The sequence below is a fragment of the Aptenodytes patagonicus genome, chromosome 2 (assembly GCF_965638725.1).
Source record: "Aptenodytes patagonicus chromosome 2, bAptPat1.pri.cur, whole genome shotgun sequence".
In the NCBI taxonomy this organism is placed as follows: Eukaryota; Metazoa; Chordata; class Aves; order Sphenisciformes; family Spheniscidae; genus Aptenodytes; species Aptenodytes patagonicus.
In genome coordinates, this window is record NC_134950.1 from 53,138,596 (window position 1) to 53,162,088 (window position 23,493).

The 23,493-nt window shown below is 50.0% G+C and overlaps 1 protein-coding gene across 2 annotated transcripts; it reads right to left on the reverse strand.

The window, feature by feature from the left end:
- Positions 1–1,329: 1,329 nt before the first annotated feature.
- GATA6 (GATA binding protein 6) lies at positions 1,330–22,853 on the reverse strand. Of its 2 annotated transcripts, none has more exons than XM_076329853.1 (7): positions 22,805–22,853; positions 20,430–21,370; positions 16,690–16,856; positions 13,255–13,380; positions 11,710–11,797; positions 11,510–11,616; positions 1,330–3,004 (listed from the first exon to the last, which is right to left on the reverse strand). In XM_076329853.1, exons 2-7 carry the CDS (start codon positions 21,349–21,351, stop codon positions 2,837–2,839), a joined length of 1,578 nt encoding a protein of 525 aa, XP_076185968.1. In that variant the 5' UTR covers positions 21,352–21,370; positions 22,805–22,853; the 3' UTR covers positions 1,330–2,836. The 2 variants fall into 2 exon arrangements, with proteins under 2 accessions (XP_076185968.1, XP_076185967.1); XM_076329852.1 differs by having other exon boundaries at positions 11,510–11,631.
- Between the last annotated feature and the right edge of the window lie 640 nt (positions 22,854–23,493).

Consider the following 23,493-nt stretch of genomic DNA (forward strand, 5'->3'; position numbering starts at 1 on the left):
CCCTAGGCTTTTCAGAAGCGGCACACCAAACTTCACCCCTGGCAAGAAAAAAGGAAAAAAAAGGATGCCGACCCCAGCTAAGGCTGAACACTCTTCAACACCAGTTAGCAACAGCTTTTTTATCCATTTAAGTGTCAACACTGGAAAAGCACAGAAAAGGGCATTTTAGGCAACAAATGCTTCGAAAGGGAAGATATTCACCCACTGCTCCACACATTTTGCTTTTTAAACCCAGTGTTTCTCTGCATGGCTCACTTTGCACTTAGATAGGGATTTATTTTTGTAAAATATGAGATCCAAGCCCATGTGGCCCCAAGGCTAGCAGGGCTGGGGTACCTGGCCATGTCAACCCCCAGGGAGCAAGGACATGAGGTGTCCCAGCACCAAGGCTGGAGTGATGGCCCCACCGGGAAGGGTGAGGATTCCCTACTCCTGGCTGGCTGGAGCCCAACCCCCAGGTGAGGCTTGCCCTGACCCCTTTTTTCTAGAAGCCATTCCCCTCCAAGGGCTGTGCTGTAGCATTCATCCCGTGGTCTTCACGACACCCCCAGGGTAAGGAGACGGCCTTGACTCTCTGGGTTGGAAAACCAAGGGGCAGATTCTCAGCTGATGCAAATCAGCATAGCTTCAGTGGAGGCCAAGGAGCTATCCCAATTCACCCCAAATGAAAGTCTGGCTCAGAGCGGTGAAGAGACATGTTGCAGGCACTCCATGAGTTGACAGCAGCGCTGGGAATGGAGGTTGGGCATCCCGGCTTCCTGGTCCGACAGTACTGCTGATGTAGCTGGAAATCACATGCAGCGTTGTCTTCCTCCCATCAACTGAGCAATGCAGAGGACCGGTCATCAGAGCCAATGAAAGGTTTTCCTCTCCCCTCAGTAGCTAAAATTCACTGTCTTCAGCAGCAGCGCCTTCAGTTTTTGCTGCCCTTCACCTTTGGCCACCAGAGGATGCCAGCAGGCACGCGATGGCTCTACCACCCAGTTGGCTTTACCCAGTTACATCTGCAGTGGGTGACAGGCAGATCTTTGCACACACAGGGGACCTGGGTGAGACCCTTTAGCTATGGTGTGAAAGCCAAGCAAAACCATGACAGTCCTCACAAGGCATGGAGTCAGTTCCCCAAACTTTCAGAAAGTCTGAAAAACCTCCCACGTACTCATGAGGGGCTTGTGTTGGTAGGAGCGGGGCCCTGGTTTTACATATCATCAGAAGGCGTAGTGAGGGGAGCTGCAGAAAAGCCACCCGCAGTGCAGACTTAGCTAGACAGAGCAGGCACTTCAGCTGGAGACCTTCCTTGCAGCCATCAGACACGCTGCCCATATCAGGTACATTTCCATAGCTTTTAATGTAGCTTAACAATTGCGTTGGAGACAAAGGAGAAGGCACAGTATACAGGAAAAAAAAAATCCCAAAATGATACCCTTTTATTTGTAAAGCTCTGATGAAACAACTTTCCAAATGACATCCCACTTAAAAACCAATGGAAACCAACCTAACTATGCGTCAGTCACACTATACAGATTGCATCCTACATTTTCAAGATGCCTAAATATCTTATGGAGTATTTACATATGTATCAGTTAGGTAGTAAAGTTTCATTGCGATTTGTTTCTTTCCAGCACATACTTATTCAATTGAAAAAAAAAAAAATGGGGATGCATTTGCATTTTTGTACAATACTCTGAGCAAACGGCTAGGGCAATTTTCCTGAGAGAAGGCTTGTTCTTTGAAACTCTTGCTTTAACAACTGGAAATAAAGAAAGTGGATGGGATTTTGTTGCGCTAAAAAGCCTAAGGATGCCTAGTTAAGTTTTTCTTTTAAATTATTTACGTACCATTAAGTTAAAATGTTTACATTCATTCATTCGTATAAAAACCGTTGTTAAATCTTATGCAAATGATTTAACACTGATTGCTGCAACGCAAATTGCACTTCTTTAAAAAAATTATTGTATATATGGAAGAAAAATATCTGATTGCTACCCTGTTTACAAATTTCGACTGACTCTATACAGTTCAGCCAGAAAATACGAACTTTCATAAACCTCAGTCACAGTGTACTTTAAAAGTTATATCGCAGTCTTGCAAAGTGAGTAAATATTTTAAACAAAAAAAAAAAAACCAAACCAAAATCTCCTTAACAAGCTGGACCTTGTGAGACTTGTACCAAACGTTGTGATTTCTTCCAGGGGCATAGCTGGGCTCTGAAGAGCAGAGCAAGGCACGCTGAAGATGGAGGGCGCAGGAGGAGAGGACCAGCGGGGTGAAGACATCAAATGTTCGGTGCGAGACATCTGCGCTGACTCAAGCAGTACGCACTTCTGACGCTCGTTAAAAAATATCTCGCTATGTCTAGTAATTAAAGCCTTCGGTACTCCCTCCCCGACACTGACAACTTCCACCAAATTCTCGGGGGACAAGGTGATGAGAGAGTGAAAACAACTATACAATCAGAAAGGCAGCGCTGCTGGATAAGTTGAAGATGTATTTCTGGAATCTATCAATAGGTCTAGGTTTATCTCTTCTTTTTTTTTTTTCCTTTTTCTTCTTTTTTTCTTTTTTTTTTTTTCGAGAGTGTAAGGCTGCATTAGCTATCCCCGGTGGGCATTTGCTTTCCCTATATTTTTCTTGCATAGATGAGGAACTGGATGCTTCGGCAGAGCCTCTTTCGGAGGCTGAAAAACACCTCTGCCGCCAAGGCACAGAAACAATTTCAGAGGAATGGTCTTTGCCAGCACTCTCGCTGCCGCCACGACCGCTCCGCAGAAGAAACCATGCACGGACATCTGGGGGCTGCCGCGCAGCGCCGGGATCCAGCTTCCCTCACGCCAGGTCACGCCAGAGCCAGGGCACACCAGGGATCCTGTCTCACGGATGCCGTCACTTCAGCCGTGGAGGTCAGGCTGACTCCTGTGTACAGCCCGTCTTGACCTGAATACTTAAGGTTGCTGCTTTCAGGACTGGTGCTCTCTCCTGGGCCAGACATCACCGACGAGCTCGCCTGGAGAGGGGGGAGGAGCAAAGAGAGATTTCATTAGGCAGGTGAGCTTTGCAAGCACCGGGGTGTGGGTGGGAGCGCAGCGGGCTCGGGGCACAGCCGCTATCCCAGGATTTCTGTGGAAAGCCAGGGTTTGCCCTCAGCTTGCCCCTGTGCCTCGAAATCCTAAAACTGAAAAAATGTCTCAGGGTCAGCCCACTCGTTCAGCCCCACTGATGGGAGTGATATCTGCGTTTGGAAATCAGCACGTGGTTATCTTCACAGCAAGGCAGAAAAGAAAATGCGTGATGTGCAGAAAAACCTGGAAATCGGACCATGATGAAGGAGGTAATGTGTGTGTGCCCCGCTGCCCCCTACTGAAGGGACACACATGCCAACACCAAAAATGTGACCTGGGAGTGGTGGCGCCTATAGTTTTGCTTCCCCGGTGGGAGAAGCCCGATACATCCCAATTCTCCAGCAGTGGGTGTGGAGCGCCTCCTGGAAATCAGCCTTCTTTGGCTCCCTCAGACCTTGAAATGCCAAAAATCATTCCTCACCCTTCAAAACGTTAGCCACAACCACTTCATCCCTCTAAGACTGGCCACTAAAGGAGATGCTCCTTTCATCTCAAGTGGAGAAACACTATGCCTTTGAACCAGGAGCCTTTTTGTTCCGCCACCTACACGCACAAGACAACGCACAGGGGAGCCCCGGTAGGCACAAAGATGAACCTCTGAGCTGCACTGGAACCAGTCCATTTACTTTAACAGAGAAATGGAGAGTTACAAAGACAAAGAAACGATCATTTTTTCCATGAGGCTGAGCAGATCCGCTAAAGAGGAAAAATTCGCAGTGCCAGACAGAGAAGGGGCAACGTTTTCACCTGATAAAGGAAATGTTTAAGAGCTGACTTCATGCAAAATTAACTCTTGGATATGTCAACTTTAAAACCTTAATTTACTTGTTAATGGATAGTCTTTGGACAAGATTCCTTAAAAACAAAAACAACAAAAAAAAAGGCTATCCTAAACTGTGACTGCAGAAGCTTCCTGCCTGCTGTTTAAGTGAAAAGTATACATATTTAATCATTTTACAAGAGTAGAGCTCTTGGCTCTCCTGGAGCCGTGCCAAGCTAGCAGTCCTGACATAGGAAAAGCAAGGCTTCATTTATTCAAAGGTAATTTCCAAACGGTGCTGTGCAGGGTTCTTGTTGCCGTGTTTAACTCGGGGAAAACCTCACCTTCTGAAAGAAATACTCATTGCCAGCGGTCACTTTTGTCTGAAATAACCCGGACTCCAATATTTTCTTTAGCTTTTTTTAAAATGGTTGATCGCTGCTATTCTTCCACCCGGTCATCAACCAGGATCCCGCCCCATCAGTCGCTACCCAGAAATGCAGAGATGGAAGGAACAACTGCTTGCCCCCGAAAAACAGCCAAAATAGCTCTAATCCTAAGAAATATGTTTTATCGCTCTCTTAAATACACAATTGCCAATCAGCGACAACGACTCTCCGCATCCTCTTTCCCTGTGACTACGCACGGAGAATTCAATGAGGCAGGTTTCACACTAACCTTTGGGTCTGGTTTTGGTCTTTCATCAGCCTAGTTTTTCAAAAAGGCTTTTTTTATTTTTAATACATCAAATAGACTCCTGTTAGCACAAAAGACATCATTTTTAACAGCTTGATTCTCCCCACAGTGGAAGAGGGGTTTAAATTAGAGTTGAGCAGCGTTTGCTCAACCTGAGCTAAAAATACTAGGAGCTGCTTTGAAAGGTTCCCGTTTGCCCATATTTGCCGCCGTTGTTCCGGTAGGCAAATATCTTATCACTACCTGTTTTTTCCGGGCTTGGAAAGTGTAATTCAGCCTTTTCCTGATTCAGCCCTATAAAGGTGGGGCGCGCAGGGACCTGCAGTTTCCATGTGGGGTTATCAGCTACCCCTCCCTCAGGCACCCCAGAAGGGAGGACGCAGAGGCACGTCCTGTTTGAAGACTGCCCATCCCTGCCCGACCAAGGCCGGATCCTGGCTCCATTGAGCCAGGGCGGGCAGGACCTGGGCAGGACCGCCGGGCCTGGAAACCCCACCCCGGTAATGTCATGACAAATCCAGGCAGCTCGGGCAGCTCCCAAAGTGAGACATGGAAAACAAACTTTAGCTCATGAAAAGGACATGGCTGAATCACAGCTCTGCTCCTGAGCCTGCTTACCTCTGCTCTTACTTCTCCAGCTTCAAGGGATGAAAGATAACAGAAGCTACAGTTAGTTATTAGAGGACATTTCTCAGCTGGAATAAATAAGCTGAACAATGCTGCTGAAGTCAAACAAGCTCTGCTAATTCACAACAGCTGGCTCTATCAATAAAAAGGTAATGGATTTATTTTTATTGCTGAAATCTGATAATAGGATAGATAATCAACTGAAGCTCAGCTTCCTGAGGAAAAAATGAATGAAGCCCGTTGGGAAGAGCTTGCTTCCCAGACAAACGGAAGAAGGTTGCATTTGTATCTGCAAAGGTGGTTTAAGGATCCCTTCTTTTTACCCAAACTATCAGGAGCTGGTCATGGGGCAGCCCCCATGCAGGTTGTCTGGATGGAAGGTGACCTCTCTGTAGAGGACCTGCCTACCACGCTCACAGGGAGACCTCAGTCAGAGCGACAGAGGGACTTAGACACCTACATCCTACCCAACCCTACCAGCAGTACCCCGGAGCCAAATTCACCCCCACTAAAGCTGTCCCAGATCAAAACCAGGCTGCTCAGCCTGTGCTGGCCAGCGCTTGGGGAACGGCACTGGCATCTCTGGCTGAAGGACTCCTTATTTCTTCCACCCACTCCTTCCTGCACCGTCTGCCCACCACAGAGAGCGGGGAGAGGGGAGGGACACCCCCCTAGCCTCCCCCCACGCCTCCGCAGCTGAGAGGCAAAAGCTCCAGACAAGGAGTTGTGCTAACAGCTGGAGGGGGTGGCAAGTGGCCTTGACCTAGACCTTTGCTCTATCAGATAGACATTTGCTCCATCCGCTTCACAGGTTCAAAATGCGCCACAAATTTTGGACATTACACTAGGTCCGTAGTAAGCTGAGTCTCAGCTGATACTCTCTTCCTCTTCTGTTAGCCTAGTTTAGTTTCACTACACTTAAATGATAACCGTAGTCAGCTGAAAAACACTTGCAAAAACTTCTTTTGCATATAACATGTTGTGGCAAACTGCAGCGGAGTCCTTAATTTTCCAGCCTCAGCCTCCCTGTAATAACTGCCATCCACACCAAGAGCGCTTTCTCCCAATACTGTCACTCCCTGGTTTCTGAAGAGCAAGTCTCAGCACTGCAAAACCACAGCTTTTTTTTCTGAATTAGTGACCCTCTTACTACGCAAAGTCGTCATCTCTTGCCAGTCCAATTGATCCTTTGTTTATATTACAGATGTGTAAGTTTACATATCTTCTAATCTCGCCTTTGTATTATAGCAACATAAAACTGTGTTTAATACTTCATCAATTTCCTAAGGGAGGCAACTTCCAGCGTGGCTTGGGAAAGCTGATGACCCCTCTGCTGTCGAGGGCTGTATGAGTAATTGGCTTTATTGCTTTGGCAATAAAACAAAACCAAGCAAAATGTATGTGTCCGTATGTATATAGAAGTTTTGGGTAGAACCAAAAATACTTTTTCCTTGGTTTTCCCTGCTGAAACAAAAAAAGCTGGATTGCCTTGTTCTGTTTGATAGAAAATTAAATGCTTTCTTTTGGATACGTGTACACCGAGCAAAAAAAATGAATCACTGATTTTATGAAACTGAGTGGGGAGAAGAAAGCAGCATCCTATTTTGTCCAGGAGTGAGGACAAACACAGAAGAGGTAGGAGACCAAGAGATTTAAACTGGAGCACCAGATCTCCCAGCATAATACCCTGACTACCAGACTATTTGGTATTTTAGGTTGCCATGTTCCTCATGCCTCCTGTTGATCTTATTCCACCTGGTTGAGATAAATATTTACTCATACCAGGACTGAGGCACCGTGTTCCCATTTTCCAGGTGAAAGTCCTAACATCCACGCTGGTGAGCCTTTCTCATAGAAACTCTGTCCCAATGGCTAGGAAATTATTCTATACCAACTGAAATCTTACCATCAGACAGCCTGAAGGACCCTCGGCCATTAAACTTTCCAACATCCAGGTGGTTGGGAGATTTTTTTTAAGAGGTTGAGTCTCTGGGTTCATCCAGACTCTGGGAGATACTGTACGGAGGCTGATTCCCTGTTGCCTGCATGAATGTCCTACCAATCTGCTGCCTAAAAAGGAGCGAACACCACCACCTCTAACCATCTCACAAACCCTCTTCTGAAAACAAAACAAAGCAAATGCAGGAGGAGCTATTCAGTGAATTCAGCCCAGGTTGTCGGGCATTTTGGGGACAGTTAAAACTGCATTTTCCTGCTAGCTCACCACCCGCCGAGGCCGTTTCAGTCAGCTCTCCCACTTTCCAGCCTACAACACTGAAGAGCCAGTCCTGAACCACTTCTCAAGGCAAACCTCCAAGGGAAGTAAGCGCTAGTTTTACCTGCAAGACAACTGTCCTAAGTTATTCTATGGTGTGTGATTATGGTCCTTCTAAGAAAGCTCCAAACTGGAGGCAAATGGCGCAGTAGAGTCTTCTGAAAGAAGAGCTCCCCTGGTGCTGCTGAGCCTTTACTGACATCAGCCCTGGCTCATGGAGCCTCCATGTCCTGCCATAAAAAGCAGATTTTACAGCAGTTTTCATACTGCCTTTTATCCTAATAAGGGAATAAAGTCCTTCTGGTAATCACACGAGTGGAGCCCCTGCATGGAAATGGATTGGTGTGTGCTACAGACCATGCCCTTCGTTTAGCAAATTATTCTGCGTAGCTTTTCTCTGTACAATTTCAGCAGCATCAAAGGGAAAGCAGGTATAGATGCAGATGCAGGCTGTCTGAAACCTTCAAATCTTCTTTTTATGGGGTTGTAAGGCAACTTCATATATCATGCAGCTGGACCTTTTCCATATTAGTAACACAGGACGCCCAGTACTTACACTGCTTAGGAAAACAGAAATAGGCCTAAATCCTAGATCCAGATGTGAATTTGGCAAATAGCCCCTTTACAATGGGACAACGAAATATCTCCGATCCAAACACTTCTACATTTTGGGATGTTTGAAATCAACTTTGCACCCACAGCAATTCATTAATCATATCTTTTATATGTTTAAGCTTCAGCTAGAACATAAAATCAACATTTAAGTTTCTTGCTAATTTGTCTCAAAATTGGCATCATGTAAGATTCCCTTCATGAAATGGATAGTCTCAAAGACATTTCCAAGAGTAATTGCTGCCCTTCTCTTTTTCTGCCCTCCCCTCTTTATTTGACTTTAAAAGAGATAAAGAAAGGTAGGGCAAAAAGTGAACATTACTGACACAAATGAATTCTGCTGAATTTCATTTCCATTAAGATTTCTACATAACTGGGAACTCTTTTGGCAGCCTCCCATAAAAGGCATAATAAATTGCTTTTGTACCAGTAGAGGAATTCATTTTCTCTGTTTCATTTAGCAACAACATTGCTGTGAATTTCAGACAACAGTTTCTAAAACGTCATCAGATTTCTCTGCCTAATGTCAATTTGGCATTTTTCCCCTCCTCACAGAATAAGGGCTGGAGAAGTAAAAACAGAACAAAACAAAAACAAGTTGCCATGCCAGTTGCGTAACGCACGGGGAATGAGCCAGGTTCGCTCTTCCAGCAGGTGCCCGTGTTTCGGCAACGTCACCAGTGCCGCTGGCAGGAATCGATACCATTCTTGTTAAAGCGACCAAAGATTACAAAGCCTGGATTTATCCATCTGAGGGTTTTCTCCCTCCTGACATGGCCTGGAGAAGTTTATTCTCCTTGTGCAAAGCCTTTGCCTGTTCTAAGAATAAATACAAACCTTCGGGCTATCGATGGGTCAACTCAAATGAAAAAAAAATCAAGGAAAATAGGAGTCTAGTAGTAGAGCATCTTTGCTTCGGGATGTGATCAGATTACAGGCTGCCTTGCTCTAAAATGCTGACATCCCTTCACTCCCGACAACTTCAATGGCCCTTATGAGTGCTCAGCCCCTCCCATGGGATTTAGGCCCATAAGAAATTATTTCACTTCCTTCGCAGCTAGTGATCACGTTCCCAAATGATGTCTGCGGCAACAGGAGCCAGTCTTAACAGCCACCGCTTTCTACTTTCAACCTCCAGTCTCCCCCGTCCTCATCTCATTGAATTGCTGATGCTTGGGCAAAGCCAGGAGCCCAAGGGAAGGGTGTGGCCATACCCACAACATGTCCTGACAACAGCTCCCCTGCAAATCCCGTCCTCCTTTACATACATTTGGGGCTGGGGTGCATGGGTGGGAGATCACGAGCCCCTCATGTAAGGTGGGGGAGAGTCAAGGGGATGCCCATATGCCTGGTCACTGCTTCAGCGCATTTCACAGCCTCCCTCCATCGCTTCCTTTTATTGAAGTTTTTCACGAGAGGTAATTTGCAAGTGCTTTGCATACGCAGTGCACATCTGATCGAATCACAGTGGGGAAAAGGCTGGGCAGATGTTACTGTGCTGCCTGCTGGATACAAGGGAACAGATTTCCCCGGTCCTCATGCACATGTCCTCTCCCAGCCTGATCTACTACAGAAAAACCAGGGAGAACTGAAGTCCTGGCACTGGAGGATGCCGTCGTGTGATTAAGAGCAGCCTCAGGGTCCCTGGGAGTTGCTCTTAGTTGCTAACAGCTCTCAACTAGCCTTTTGGCTCACAAATCGTGCTCCCACCCTGCTCTCCTCTGGTACCCACACAACTCCAGCTGGCAAAATTATATTACAAACGGTACTATTAAAATTACAACATAAAGATTATTAGTAATGGGTGTGATACGCTCTCCTAGGGAGAAGGGCTACAGAAAGGAAGGCAGGCCTTAGCCAGCCAAGAAAGCAACGGCATAGAGGAAACGGGATCTCGTCTATATGGCCTCTCCTTCCCCAGGCAGCATACAGCTGCACTGCCTACAGCCTACACTGCTGCCTCGGCCTCAGCTGGGATTGTGCTTCTAATTCTGTCCATTCCTCTGATCGGGAGTCCTGCTTAAGGCAATCAAAGGAAAATTTAAGGAAAATTTGGCTGCATTTTTTCCTTTGCAAATATTAGGAGAGAGCCTAAAACAGGGCCTGGTAGTTCACTGGGGGGAGCCTGAAACCCTGTAACAGTTCACTTTTTGGTTGGTGTTTCTCTTTTTCTGATGTGATCTGTTTATTTTATTGGACTGACAAGGTTTTCTCATGTCAAAGACAAGCCCTTTTACTAATAGCCTTGTCTGGCAGCATCCGAACCCAAAACCCAGTGCCTCTGAAACTGGGTGGCCCTGTCAGTCCACGAACAATCGCGTTTGCTAAAAATGTTTTTTTTCCTCCCCTTGTACAATGAAACTTTGTACGTCAGGAATTAAACTATTGAAAGGAATTTGGATGTGGGAATGCCGAGACATATTGAAAAATAGTTATTATAAACAATGTCTTCTTTTTATTAATAAAGGAGTAGAGAAAGCCACATTAGGAAAGCTTTTCAAAGAAATGATGTGGCAGATTAAAGGATACAGAAGGCCCGAGGGGTGAGTGCGGATACGGATATGTATAGCCAAGGGGTTAGAAATTAATCTGCATTAAGCTTCGCAACTTTAGCGGTAGTATTTGTTATCACACATGCTAACTGAGTGAAGAAAGGAAGTTTGAGACGGTTTGAGTACATGGTGTAAAATAAGGATCAAAACTAAAGCAGGGGATGATCAGCGCTCCTCTGGTGCTCCTCTGGAGCTCGGTGCTGCCAGATGCTGAGCATCTGGCCCCTGAAGAGCCCTCTGTGAGGAGAGGGCTGATCCCCTACGCACTGCAATCAGCCGGGCTCCCCAGCCTGGTTTCAGCTGGGTCTGGATCGGGGTTTAAGCGCACATCTTAGTTTAAAACAAAAGCCTTTACGTTTCCCTCCATACAGCAGGATAACGTTTTGCTGGGGTTTACCACTCATTTGGGATAATGCATACAAATGCGCAGATATATTAAACAGCTTTTGGAAAACGTGAGCGCATCAGTGCCTTGAATTATAAATTCAGATCATTTCAGAAGAAAAGGGGTACATTCACAATTGTTTCGTGAAAGGATCAATTGGGCATGATTTATTGTCTTTGCTCCGAAAGAAAACCTTTGAAATAGAAGAATCTGAACATTTCAAAACAAAATGTCTGGGGTTAAGTCATGGTTAACTTCATCATAAAAATTATATAGATCTTAATTAAGAGGTTTTTAAAGTACTTCAGCTTGTCGTTGTGTTTACAGCTATATGTAATATCCTCCAAAAATCTTGTTCCAGTATCAGCTAACAAAACTGGAAAGTTTGTTTAGATTATTGTTCTGCTAGATAAGATAAAAGCTGCGATAACATTGCACAGTGATCAGCCTGCTTACAGACACGGACACCGGCTTATGGCTTACCCCGGAGGCTGCAGTCTGTGTGCTGGGAGAAGTGGTTTTGCTACAGTCATCTGAGTTAGTAGAAGACGTGGATGTTGGAGTCATAGGAACCGCAGTAGTACTGTTACCTGAAAGATCGGGAACTGGTATTAAAAACAAATATTTTCCAGCCGGGGGAAAAAAACTCTTGCAGCTCGACTGTGTTATCTTTTTATATTTACCAGAGCATGCCTTTGACTTATTTATGTTCTTAGGTTTTCGCTTCCTGGTCTGAATTCCTTCTTTTTTCATAGCAAGAGGTCGGGGAACCTGAAAAAATTAAATTTCCACACTGATCATAGAGTTGTATATATACTCTAATACCAAAAATCAAAATACACTACAAGATCAAATGGTGATGTTGAAAACGCCTGTTCAAGTCATATATAGCAAGTCAATTTTTCCTGTGTCACGACAGCGATTCCAAAAAACCTTTGCATTTTATTCAGGCAAAGCAATGGATTGTTTCAAGGGGAGTTTTATCTGAATAAAGAAAGCGGGGAAACTTTCTTCTTGATATGGCCTAAGCAGTTTTACCAACACCTCAGTCAGTCCATAGATAAACAGCATGCTTTTAAGGAAAAACAGCATTGTTTGGCCATAGGTCGTATGAAATTAAATTGGACGGGGTGTATCTGATCCCTGACTCCTTATTCCAGTCGGTCAGTTAGGAATTATCTCCAGTGGCTGATTCTGGAAAGCAAGAATGCATATGAGGGGAAAAAATACTCCTCTTCCTGTGGACCAGCTAGGCAAACCAGATCATCGCCGGTAAGTGTCTTAGGACAGAAGCTTTAGGCCATAATCAGTTCAGCATTTGTTCTTACAAGCAGTTCTGCTCGTGATTCAGCTTTATAGTATCCAAATTTATGTTTATAGAGAAAATGTGCTCAAAAACCAGCTTTGTGTTTTGTGTCATCACAATGATAATCATTATACAGAAAACATTGGTTTAAAATATATTTTAGTGTAATGATAACATGAGTTTGGGGAAAGACAATTCAGGCATATGCTTATTATCATTATAATGTTTAAACCTGTGATATAATTTGCTTTTTCCTTGAGGAATAGACCATGTCCCAACCACTCCTAATGCCCTCGCTCTTCAAACACTTGTGCTTGACTGTAACTTAATCCACAGGGGCATAACAGGCTCCAGGTCTCACCCAAAACATATGCCAGCACATTCAGGATAGAGCTATTTTCTTCCTCTATTATTGCCTAGCAAAGGCTGGAATGACATTTAAAGTTTTGCTGGCATAGCTATGGCTTGAATTACATTTAAAGTTTTGCTGGCATAGCTATGTCTGTCCATGAAAAACCGTCTTATTAAAGGTCTAGGGTTTTTTTTTCCCCACTGAAGAGCTGGTTTAAATCCCAGTGGCAAAAAGACCTCTGCCACTCAGCCAGAGGTGGTTTCTTTGTACAAATCTATCAGGAGAGCTACAATAGCAAACACATAACTTGTCAAAAGCATAACTTGCTAAAACGGTATAACCATTTTCTAACGCTGGGCATTTTTCGGTCATTTTATCCATATTTTTTTTAACTCCATGGTCCAAACCGTGAGCCGAGACCATTAGTATCAACAGAAACATTGCCCTGACTTGAGGAAGCCCGATGTCACCCCCCAAAACTGCCGGGCGCCCACCGGCAGGAGGACTGTCCCTTTCCCAAAGGAGCATCGGAGCCGGCGGGAAATCTCCCGCGGCGAAGTGCCCGCTTACCCCGTGGAGCTTCATGTAGAGGCCGCAGGCGTTGCAGACGGGCTCGCCCTCCGCATTCCTGCGCCACAGGGTGGTGGTCGTGGTGTGGCAGTTGGCACAGGACAAGCCCAGCCGCCGGGACGAGGGCTAGAGGCAAGCGTAGGCAAACACAGGCGTAAACAGGCGGGCAGGAGCAAATGATTTATGTCTTTATGGTTTATAAAAAGTACTTTAACACGCAGCGGCGACGGTAGGAGGTTTTTTTATAGCATCTGTCAGCGACATCCCAGAATTAAAACAAGATTATCCTCATTTCGGAGACCGGAGAGCTGACGTGAAGAGGTACTGCGAGTCTGCAACTCTGGGCAGTTGCGGCAGAGGCAAAATTCACATTTTGGGAGCTGCTGACCCGGGGACCTCTGTTCAGACCACCGGGCACTGGCTCTCCCTCCAGCAGGACAGCTAGGAAACCACCCCACTACAGCTCCATCCAGCTGAGGAGAAGGCACATCACTCCTGTGCCATCTCTCCAGCCGGTTCAACGCCCTCTCCCCTGTGCGGTGGGCAAAGAGGCAGCTCAGAACCTGCCACCGATACTCCCGACTCATCGGAAAAATCAGCCACTTTAATCACCTTCCCTCGGTGGCACCACGGCTGGGGAAAACAAACTTTACCGTGCGCCGGGGGGGTAACACGTACAACAGCAGCATCTTTAGAAAAAGATCTTTTTATCATCGCCCGTTTTATCCTTGCGCGAAAAACAACGTGCCTCGGAAGCGTGTTTTACAGAACAGAGCTTCCCCTCGGCCACCAGAAAAGCTGGTGGGTGACAACAAGGTCCCCACTGCAAACAAGCCATTTATGACGCTCTTCCGTGGAGTTTGGAGCCAAGATGAAGCAACCTTGTATCAGAAATAACCGTATAACCCGGAGCTTTATGGCTGCAGGCTGTATATCATAAGTGAAGGCAGTCCTCATAAACATGTGAAATGAAGGTGAATGGGTTATAAAAGTCCCTGTAACAAGTGATCTCTTTTACGTTCATCACAAGCAAAGAATTCCAGCTACATCATAAATCCAGTCTTTTCAAAGTATTGCATTGTCAAAAAAAATATTAAAAAATCTGTGCCTAGCTCTGTGTCTGGCAGCTGAACAAGTTTACACGGAGAAGTCAGTTTTAGAGGTTTGCATTAATCTTATTCTGACTATAAAGCGCCCATAACCGAAATTACTAACTTAAAGGTACAATGCCCTTCCTCTTGAATCATTTACTGCTGGGTTGTTAGAAGTAACTCGGTCACCTTTGATACCACAGAGCTGCCTGCCACTTGGGAAACTGATAAAAATGTTTTGAGAATGAAGAATATTCCAGAGTAATAACCGAGTTTCTTGAATTTTATCTGTTTGAGTTTCTTTAGCAGTAAGCTGTCGTCTTACACCGCAGCTCAGAAAGAACTCCAGATTAAATATGAATTTTGTAACTTCGAATCAGTAATCCATTATCAATTGCACAGCAAAAAAAACAACAGCCAAGTGTAATATAGGCTGAAGTACATGCATATACTTTTTAATCTTAAGAATCCAGGTCTCAGGAAAACAGAATTTTTGACCTTGTTATTAAATATATATGCACACAGCATCCAAACTGTGCTCCTCGATTCAATACGAGTTTTACATGGATCGGGTAAAAAAAAAGCTGGTCTTAACACATATGCTTCATTTTCTTTCTTTGCAAGTGAAATGCTGTCAGATGCTTCACTCCATTAAATCTTTCTTTCTTTTGTATGTGGTCTGGTATAAATCTTCATATATTTTATTTCAATAGCTTTTGCTCATTCCCGTATCTAAACAAATGGTGGGGGGGTGGCATGTTTTGAAGCTAAAATGACTTTTCTGCTGCAGGAATTTTATCAGAAAATTCGGGGCAATCTAAACATGTTTAGCATTTTCAAAACATTTTCCCTTCTCACCTACATATTTCCAACTGTATGAACACACAGTCATGGTTGATTTATAGTTATGGCCAGGGTACTCGGTAGGGATTGTTACGCAGAGCTATTTCAGAGTTATTCCGCCGAGGTGTCAGGCTGAAATCGGGCTGCAGTTTGACTCTGTTTTAGTCTCCCCACCCCCACCCCGCCTTCAAAAAAAAGAAAAGAAACACAGAAATGCCAGAGCCGGGTATCAGCTACTTGAAATCTGCATTGGGCCAGGGTGCCACGGCCAGTCGAGCTCTGACACTTCAGACAAGCGGCAGATCTGGCCCGCCTGCTGCATTTGTCCCCGGTAATGAGGTAACACCTTGTGTCATGAAATTTAGTGGACAAGCAGCTAGAAAAAACGGGCACCCAGCAGTAATTAACCTCTGGCTTAAAGTTAAATTAACTCTTTGGCTTAAAGAAAGGTCTTTAAGCAGAGGTGGGGTTGGTTCGTGAGCGCTTACTGTCTGCTCTGATCATCGCACGTTTGGTTTTTGTCCCCCCCCCCCCCGCCATAAGGGCATTAAATTCAAACGGTTGTGAAATAAAGAACGGGATGTATTTTAACGCTAGGAAAACAGGCATGGAGCGAAGCAGCTGTCGTGATTGAAAGGGGCTTGGAAAGGCTGATGGGTTTGATACACTGTCTCCATACACAAGGGTCCAAACATCAGCTTGGATTATACCGGCGTGATTTATTGTGGCTCGCTCGGTAACAGCCATTACTGAAGAGCGTATTCTTTCTCTCTGCTGACCTCCACCCAGATTTGCTAAACATAACGTGCAGTTCCCGCTTGTTAAATTTTCTCCTTGCCTATTCAGTGCCAGCCTGAGTTATAAACAGGGGTTCTGGTTTGTACTATTTATTTCCCCCCCTAGTTTTAGGAGTATATTTTTAGAAAAATTGCCGCTCATTTCTTAGGAGTAAAACAAAACAAAGGCTATTATCATTGTTTAAACAATTGGTTTTCTTTGAATTATATACAAAACTTGCTTACATTCCCAAGGATCGAGCTCTCAGCAAACAAAGCAGGTCTGGAGAAATTCCTAGCCCTCTGAACAAACACTTTCCAACCTTGATTTTTTTTTTTTTTTCTGTTGGAAACGTCCAACATCAGCAGCACAACTTTCTTCCAAGCCGCCGATGCCCCCTCACCGACAGGGTCCATCAACTCAAAAAGTCAGGCTAGCCCGTGCCCAGTGTGCGGCTTACCGGGGGCAGAGGGCGATTTCGGCAGCGTAGGGCCCGAAGGTGGGCCCGAAGCGGCGCCCAGAGGGCTGCCAGCCCTGTCGCCCACACCATGACCACTTTGGCCTGCCAACCTGGTCAGGAGCCCCGCTTTGGTTCTGCAGCCGGGGGGATCACCGGGCTAACATGCTCTGATTGTGCTCCCCCATCCTTGCCCCCACTTTCCCCCTGGCTAGCGCTGACTGGGGGTGCCTCTCGCCCCCCCTCCTCCCCTCTATCCCCACTCACCACTCTCTTCTGGGGCTTGATGAGGGGCCGGCTGAGGCCGTTCATTTTGGTGTAGAGCCCGCAGGCGTTGCACAGGTAGTTGCCGGTGCCGTCCCTCCTCCACAGCGGGGTCTGGATGGAGCCGCAGTTGACGCACTCCCGGCTCTCGGACAGGTCCTCCAGCAGCTCTGGGGGGGCAGGAGCAGAGGAGAGAGGCGGTGGGGCACGGCCGCCGGCGGGTGAGGCGCCCCGTGGAGCCCCGCGGATCGCTGCCCCGGCCCCGCCGCGCCGGGAGACCGGCCCCGGGCGAGCAAGCAACCGGCGCTGTTCAGCCCTGGGAAAAGCAATTCCCCGGCAGTGATCGCGGCCGTGCGGTGATTTTTTACAAAATCCTCTTTTTTTTTTCTTTTTCTTTTCTTTTTTTTTCAATTTCTTTAAAAGTACCAGACTCGCTGCCGGCCCCGGCGCAAGCTTTGCTTTACAAACCGGAGCGGAGCCGCTGCTCCCCCTGAGCGGCGACCCCCGGGAGCCCTGCACTCACGTCGGGATTTGGCCCTTCGGAAATCTGGCTGAAGCGGCGCGGGGTCCGCTCGAGGGGCGAAACCCCCGTGGTGGTGCCCACCGGGCGGAGAGGGGGGTGCACTTGGCTCATTTAGGGGGGCAGGGGGAGTTAGGTGCCTGCCAGAAGAAGAGCCCGCTCTCAAAGCCCACCCTGGGGGCCGGACCGCAGGGACGGGATTACAAGGAGCGACGGTTTTGCCCGATATTTCCCCGGGTCCAGGCTGGGCAAGGAGTTTTTACCCCGGCTCTCATTTTGAATGCCTCGCAACTAGTAAAACTTCAAATTTCGAGACAGCGTTTGGGACCGTGGTGTGCCAAGTCAGCGACGGGGAGCGACCACTTCGCCTCGGCTATTTGGACAAATTCGAGCTGGTTGGTAGGAAACGGGAGGAAATGGAAAAATATGCGGTATTCTGCCTCCTGCTCCCATAGCTACTGAACGCTGGGGGGAAAAGGGTCTAAATGCACGGCAAAAAATAAAGAGAACCCACCTATCAAAGCAAACACTTTCCCCCTTGCGAATCCTTATATTCTTGTTCCGACTCACCTCTCCGTATTTCGGGGGAAAAAAATAAATACGGATTTTACATATACCGTGCCACGTTGTGCAGAAATAATAAACGGAGGTGTTTGGATTTCTGCAGCAGCTTTCGAGTTGAGCCTGCGAAGTCTGTTTCAGACTCATAGCTTTGTCGCTGATTTTTTTTGCTCCCTCCATCCCCTCCGCTACCTGCCGTAATTCATCATTGGGTTATTCTTTTACGTTTCGCTTACTAGCTTTGCGCTGTAAAGCGAAAGGGAGCTTGTAAACGTCAGGCAGCTTTGGAGAGAGGGCTGCGATGACACGGCGGGCATTGAGCTGAGAAAGAAACGGCCTTTTGGCCCGCACCCACCGAAATACATTTCTCTCCTCCCTTCGTTTGCAAATTATTAGGAGCTAAACAGGAACGGGCACACGGCAGAGTCCAGAGAGCACAGTTCAACTTACGTTGTCAGCTTGTAGCTCTTAGCACATCGCTAAGATTTATTAATCTTTGCACTAAAAGCGCCGTTGAAGACTGTAATCAGGAAAATGCTTAGGGCTTCAAGGACGCTGGAAGTTAAACAGTTATTTGTCTCAGCTATTTACTGTATAACATTACCTTCGTGCCTGCAGAAAGAAATTCTGCCGTGACAATAGTTCTCGGGCATTTAAAAATATTTTTTCCCCTTAGTGCGTGAGAAATATATTTATCTCCAAGGAAAGCAAACTAAAGGTTTAATTATAGATATTGTTTTAGTAACTCTACGAGTAACGTTTAGAAAGCTGTATAAAACTGTCTAATATTTAGCTGTAAAAATATATTGCGGCTACAGTTTTCCTGACCCCTGACGCGATTATTTGAGAGGGGAGCACGCCTGGCTTCGGCTTTGCTGCCGCATTTTGCCTTGCAGGAGCAGAAAACTCGCCCGGCCCAGGAGCTCCGGGCTGCTTCGCCCGACGCTACAACGCGATGCGGCTCCCCCGGCACCCATCCTTCCCCTCACCGAAAATCTAACCCCTACCCCTCCGGTTCCCAGCACCGGGGGCCGGAGGCACCGTCCAGGGAAACGGGAGGACGGCGCCCCAGGGCCGCCGCCGCCCCCGGCCCCCGCTGCCCCCGCTGCCCGCGCCTTTCCAGCCGGGCCGGGGCTCAGCGGCCCCGCGGGGAGCGAGCGGGAGGGAGCGGCCTCAGAGACCCAAGGGCGGGCGAGACCCCCGGGAGGAGGGGAAGCTGCCGTGCCCCTCCTCGGCTGGCTTGGCACTCCTGCCCCAGCCTCCTCCAGCGCCCTGCGCCTTCCCTCCTCTGCCCCTTCTCCCCCACACCTCTCCTCTTCCTTCCGTGAGATTCTCCAGCCCCACCTCTCTCCCCCGGAAAAAAAGCAGGATTTTTCCCCCCATCACCTAGTTTTACACTGTAACTTTTGGAAATTGAGTTAAAACCCTCAATTTCCGTGTCGCCCCGAGACGCGGCTTCTCGGCTTTGCTCTGCCCTTCTACCACCACTACAACTGAGTCTTCTTCCCTCTGTCATGTTGGTAAACACCAAGTGGGAGGCTTAAAATGCCTACATCTACGGGGTATCATCGAGAGACAGGAGAAGCATCGTGTACACCCCTATAGAAAGATGAAAAACCATCGAGTAATTTTCTGCAACACTGCACTGAAAGAGAAAATCACAGTGTATATAAAACATACCTACCTAGTGGGTAGTTTATGATTAAAGCAAATGCTGATCAAATGTGTGTGTGCGCGTGTGTATACATACACATATACACATAAATATATACAAATATACATAAATATATCTAAATATACATATATACATACACACCCACACACACCTCTCTATACATCTGTATTTATATGTACGTACATATATTCTAAAACTGAAGAGACTGTAATAATCGTTAATCTTTCTACCTCTGACTAAATCGTCGCAGCTCAGGCTCCACTTCTACAATTAATTTAATGACACCGAGAATTTCCTAAACTAAAAAAAAAAGGACGGGACACCTCGGAAGCGAAAGTAAAATCCCATCAGGAGGTGCCACATTTTAACAGCCGTTTATAAACGGGGTTTCTCGTTCATATCAGAGGTTTTGCTTTGTTGCTTTTCTCTTTTAACGAAGCAGCGAAGTGGTTCGTAGTTGAAATAATCCAAACTGGGTTAAGCGAGCCCCTGCAATCTTCCTCTACGCTACAAGAAAGGTTAATTCGCAGTGAATTCGTCACCATTTCGTGGCCAGATTATCGCATTTGGGGGACGTAGAAATGTGCGGAGTTGGGAAACTTAAAAGCCAGGCTTACACCGGGCGATTCGTTTTGGGAACGGCGGGTTTGCAACCCCGACCGCCATACTCCAAACAACGCCGCTCTTTCCTGGTGTGTTCCCCCCCAGCCCAACGCAAACGACGAGAGCCGCCTCCGCCCCAGAAAAGCCACGGTCCCGGGACCGCCGTCCTGCCACCGGCATCGGAGCCGCACCACGCCGCGCCGCCCAGCCAGCGAGCCCCGCGCCGGGGCAGCCCCGCCGCCGCCTCCCCGCGCCCCCCGGCACCCCCCCCGGGGGCCCCGCCGGCGGGCAGCCCCGGCATGTGGCGGCCGCCCTGCCCTGCCCTCCCCTCCCCTCCCCTCCCGGCCCTGCCCGCCCCCCCGCGCCCCCGGCGGCGGGTCCTACCTGCGCTGGGTGCCCGGACGGGGATGGGGGCGGCCCGGCCCTGCAGGCAGTGCAGCATGGAGTTCTCGAAGGGCGCCGTGGGCCAGGCGGGGGTGAGCTGCGGCCCCACGTAGGACGTGTAGGGCCCCGGGTAGGAGCCGTTGAGCGGCCGGGCCAGGGGGCTGTACTGGTCCCTGGCGCCCAGGCTGTTGCTGTAGGCGCCGGGCTCCCGGGAGGCCCCGTTGGCCACCGGCGGGCTGGGGGAGTAGGGGAAGCGGCCCGAGGGGTGGGAGCCGCCGCCGGTGCTGTACGAGGGGCTCTCCGCGGCCGGCTGGGACCAGACGGCGTGGCCGCCGCCCGGGTGGCTGGGCTGGGCCGCCCCGCTGCCCTGCAGGTACGGCAGCGTGGGCAGCATGGAGCCCACGCGGGTCGTGGGCACGTAGACGGGCGAGCTAGGCGTGGAGTGCATGAAGCCGCCCGGAGATCCGTCGTACGGCGTGGGGCCCTGGGCGGCCGAGATGGCCAGGGTCTGGTACATCTCCTCGGGCTGCTCGGCGCCGAGGGCGCTCAGTTTGGAGCCGCGGCTGGACCAGATCAGCTTGTTGGTTTGGTCTAAATCCGCGAAGAGCAGGATGTCCTCCCAGCTGGGCACGCCGGAGGGGTGGGGGGCCCCGAAGTGCACGTAGGGGGCGAGCAGCGACCTGCCCTCGGCGGCGGGGGGCGGCGGCGGGGCCGGCCGGTGGCTGCCGTCGGGCTCCGGCAGAGGAGTCTTGGAGGACCCGCGCTCGCCCTGGGAGCCGCCGGAGCAGGAGGAGGAGGAGGAGGAGGAGGAGGGCGAAGGAGGAGACGGGCCCGGATCCCTGGTCGCGAAGGGGCAGGAGGAACCGCCGGCGTCCGCCGCGCACCGCTTCACCGCGCACCAGCCGCCTTCAGCCACGGCCATCCAGGTCCCCTTCTAGCCGCTGGGTGTGGATGGGGAGGGGGGAGGAGGGGAGGAGGAAGAGGAGGAGGAGTGGAGGGGGGGTCCGCAGGGCAGGGCGGGGAAGGAGGACACAAAAGAGCGGGGGGGGGGGGGGGGAGAAATAATAATAACAAAGTTAGCAAACAGGACAGCCCGTCTCCCTCCCTTAATGAGATTCATCAGGGCTTATCTGGACCCTCTGAGCGCTTAATCAGTCATGTCGCCTCGGCGCTGCTGTCCCTCGCCCCGGCGGAATGGGATCTGGCAGCCCGGGTCAACGCGGGCCGGGAGCCGCCGGCCGCGCAGCGCGGTCCCGCGGGGGCAGGGCTGCGGGCTCCGGCCCCGCTCCCCGCGCCGGCGGCGGGCTGCTCCCCTCTCCCTCCGCGTCTTGGGCTGCGGATTTGAACATGAAGCACGGCGGAGGGAAGGTGGGCGGGAGGGCGGGGGGAGAGGGGCATTTTTCCCGGTCTGTGCCAAAGCCCCTTCCTTGGCCGCTGCTGCTGTTGTTGTTATTATTATGATTATTTCAATGAATGAGTCATTTGACTCGGTTCCACCGAGAAAACAATTAGCAAGGCGATCCCTTTAAGGTTACTTCTCCGGAGTGCGATGTTAGCTTTTCCGCGCATCGCCTCGCTTGTTTGCTTTTTTCCAGCCCAAGGTCACGGAAAGGAGGAGGAGGAGGAGGAGAAGGAGGAGGAGGGAAAGGCACCCGGTGACCGGGAGATGCGCACGGGCCGGGCCCCGACGTGTGCGCGGCGGCGCCGGGACCGGGGCCGGGACCGGAGCCGGAGCCGGGGCCGGGCCGGGCGGGCTGTGCCTGCCGCAGGGGCCGGTGCCAGCCGGCAGCCCTGGCTGGGGGCCTGCCCCGAGCCCGAGCACACCTTTGGGGAATGGCACCCATCCCGCAGCCAGCCGCGGCGCCGGGGCCCCCGCCGAGACCGGTCGCATCCCGGAGCCGCCAGCATGAGAGAGGCCAGACAGACAGACACAGAGCCCCCGCTGCCCAGCCTCCGGGAGAAGGGGCAGAAAGCGAAAGGGGACGCAGAGAAGTGACAGCAAGAGAAGCGGGCGGCGAGGCTCTCCGCTCTCAGCCCACCTCGGGGCTCTTCAGATAACCATAGGCACACGAATACAGGACACGCACAACACGCACAGCCCCCTCGCAGATAGGCACCGAATACGTCTCTCCCTCCTGCGAGATAACTGGGAGATAAGGCTCCGGCAGATAAGGGCTCCAGGCACCGGCATCGGATGTTTGCCCACAAAGTCTCCCTCGGGCTCCCCCAGGCAGGCGCAGCCGCCGCCGCGCCGCTTGCCTCCCGGAGCGGCCGAGGGCAGAGAGGCAGGAGCAGAAGAGCGGGGAAGAAAAAGGGAAATCGCGGCGGCGGTGGGGGGGGGGGAAAGTATGGAAACGAGAAGCGAGGGGCCAAACCTGCTGCCGGTGCCCCGCATGGGGCCGGGGCGCGGGGCCGCGGCGGGCGGTAAATCCAGTGCGGCGGGGGCGAGCGGCGGCGGCGAGTCCGGCGGCTGCTGCCGGCGGCTCATGTATAAAAAGGAGAGAGGAGGCGCCTCTCGCAGCCCTGCCGGAAAACTGCAGGCAGCCGGCCCTGATTGGGCTCGGAGAGCCCTAAACAAACACGGAGCTCCGCAGGGGTGCCAGTCCCGGCGGACAGCCGGCCCGCAGCGCGGCCGCGCCGGGGGCGGGCACGGGAGCAGTCGGGGGGGAGGGGGGCAAGGGGGGGTCGGGGGGTTGGGGGGCAAGGGGGGGTCGGGGGGGGGGTACCTCGGGATGCCCGCAGCGGGGGGGGCGCCGGACCCCCTGCTCGGGGAGCGGGGAAGAGCGATGGGAGACTCGCCCTCCCAGATGCCCATGTCGTTTTTCTTTTCTTTTTTTTAACCCAGAAATAATACACACTTCCCCCAGCCCCCCACCCCCCCCCGATAATATCATCTTTAGGGTGAATATTCACCTTTCATAAGGTTTTTGCCCCGCGCCTCCCGGCCTCGCAGCCCGGGAGGACGTGTGCCTGGCTCTCGCCCTAAGCAACCAGGTGAACTCCTCCCCCTCCCAAATCTCCTTATTTTTGCTCGTTAAAATCAGAACTATCCGAGGGGAAGAAA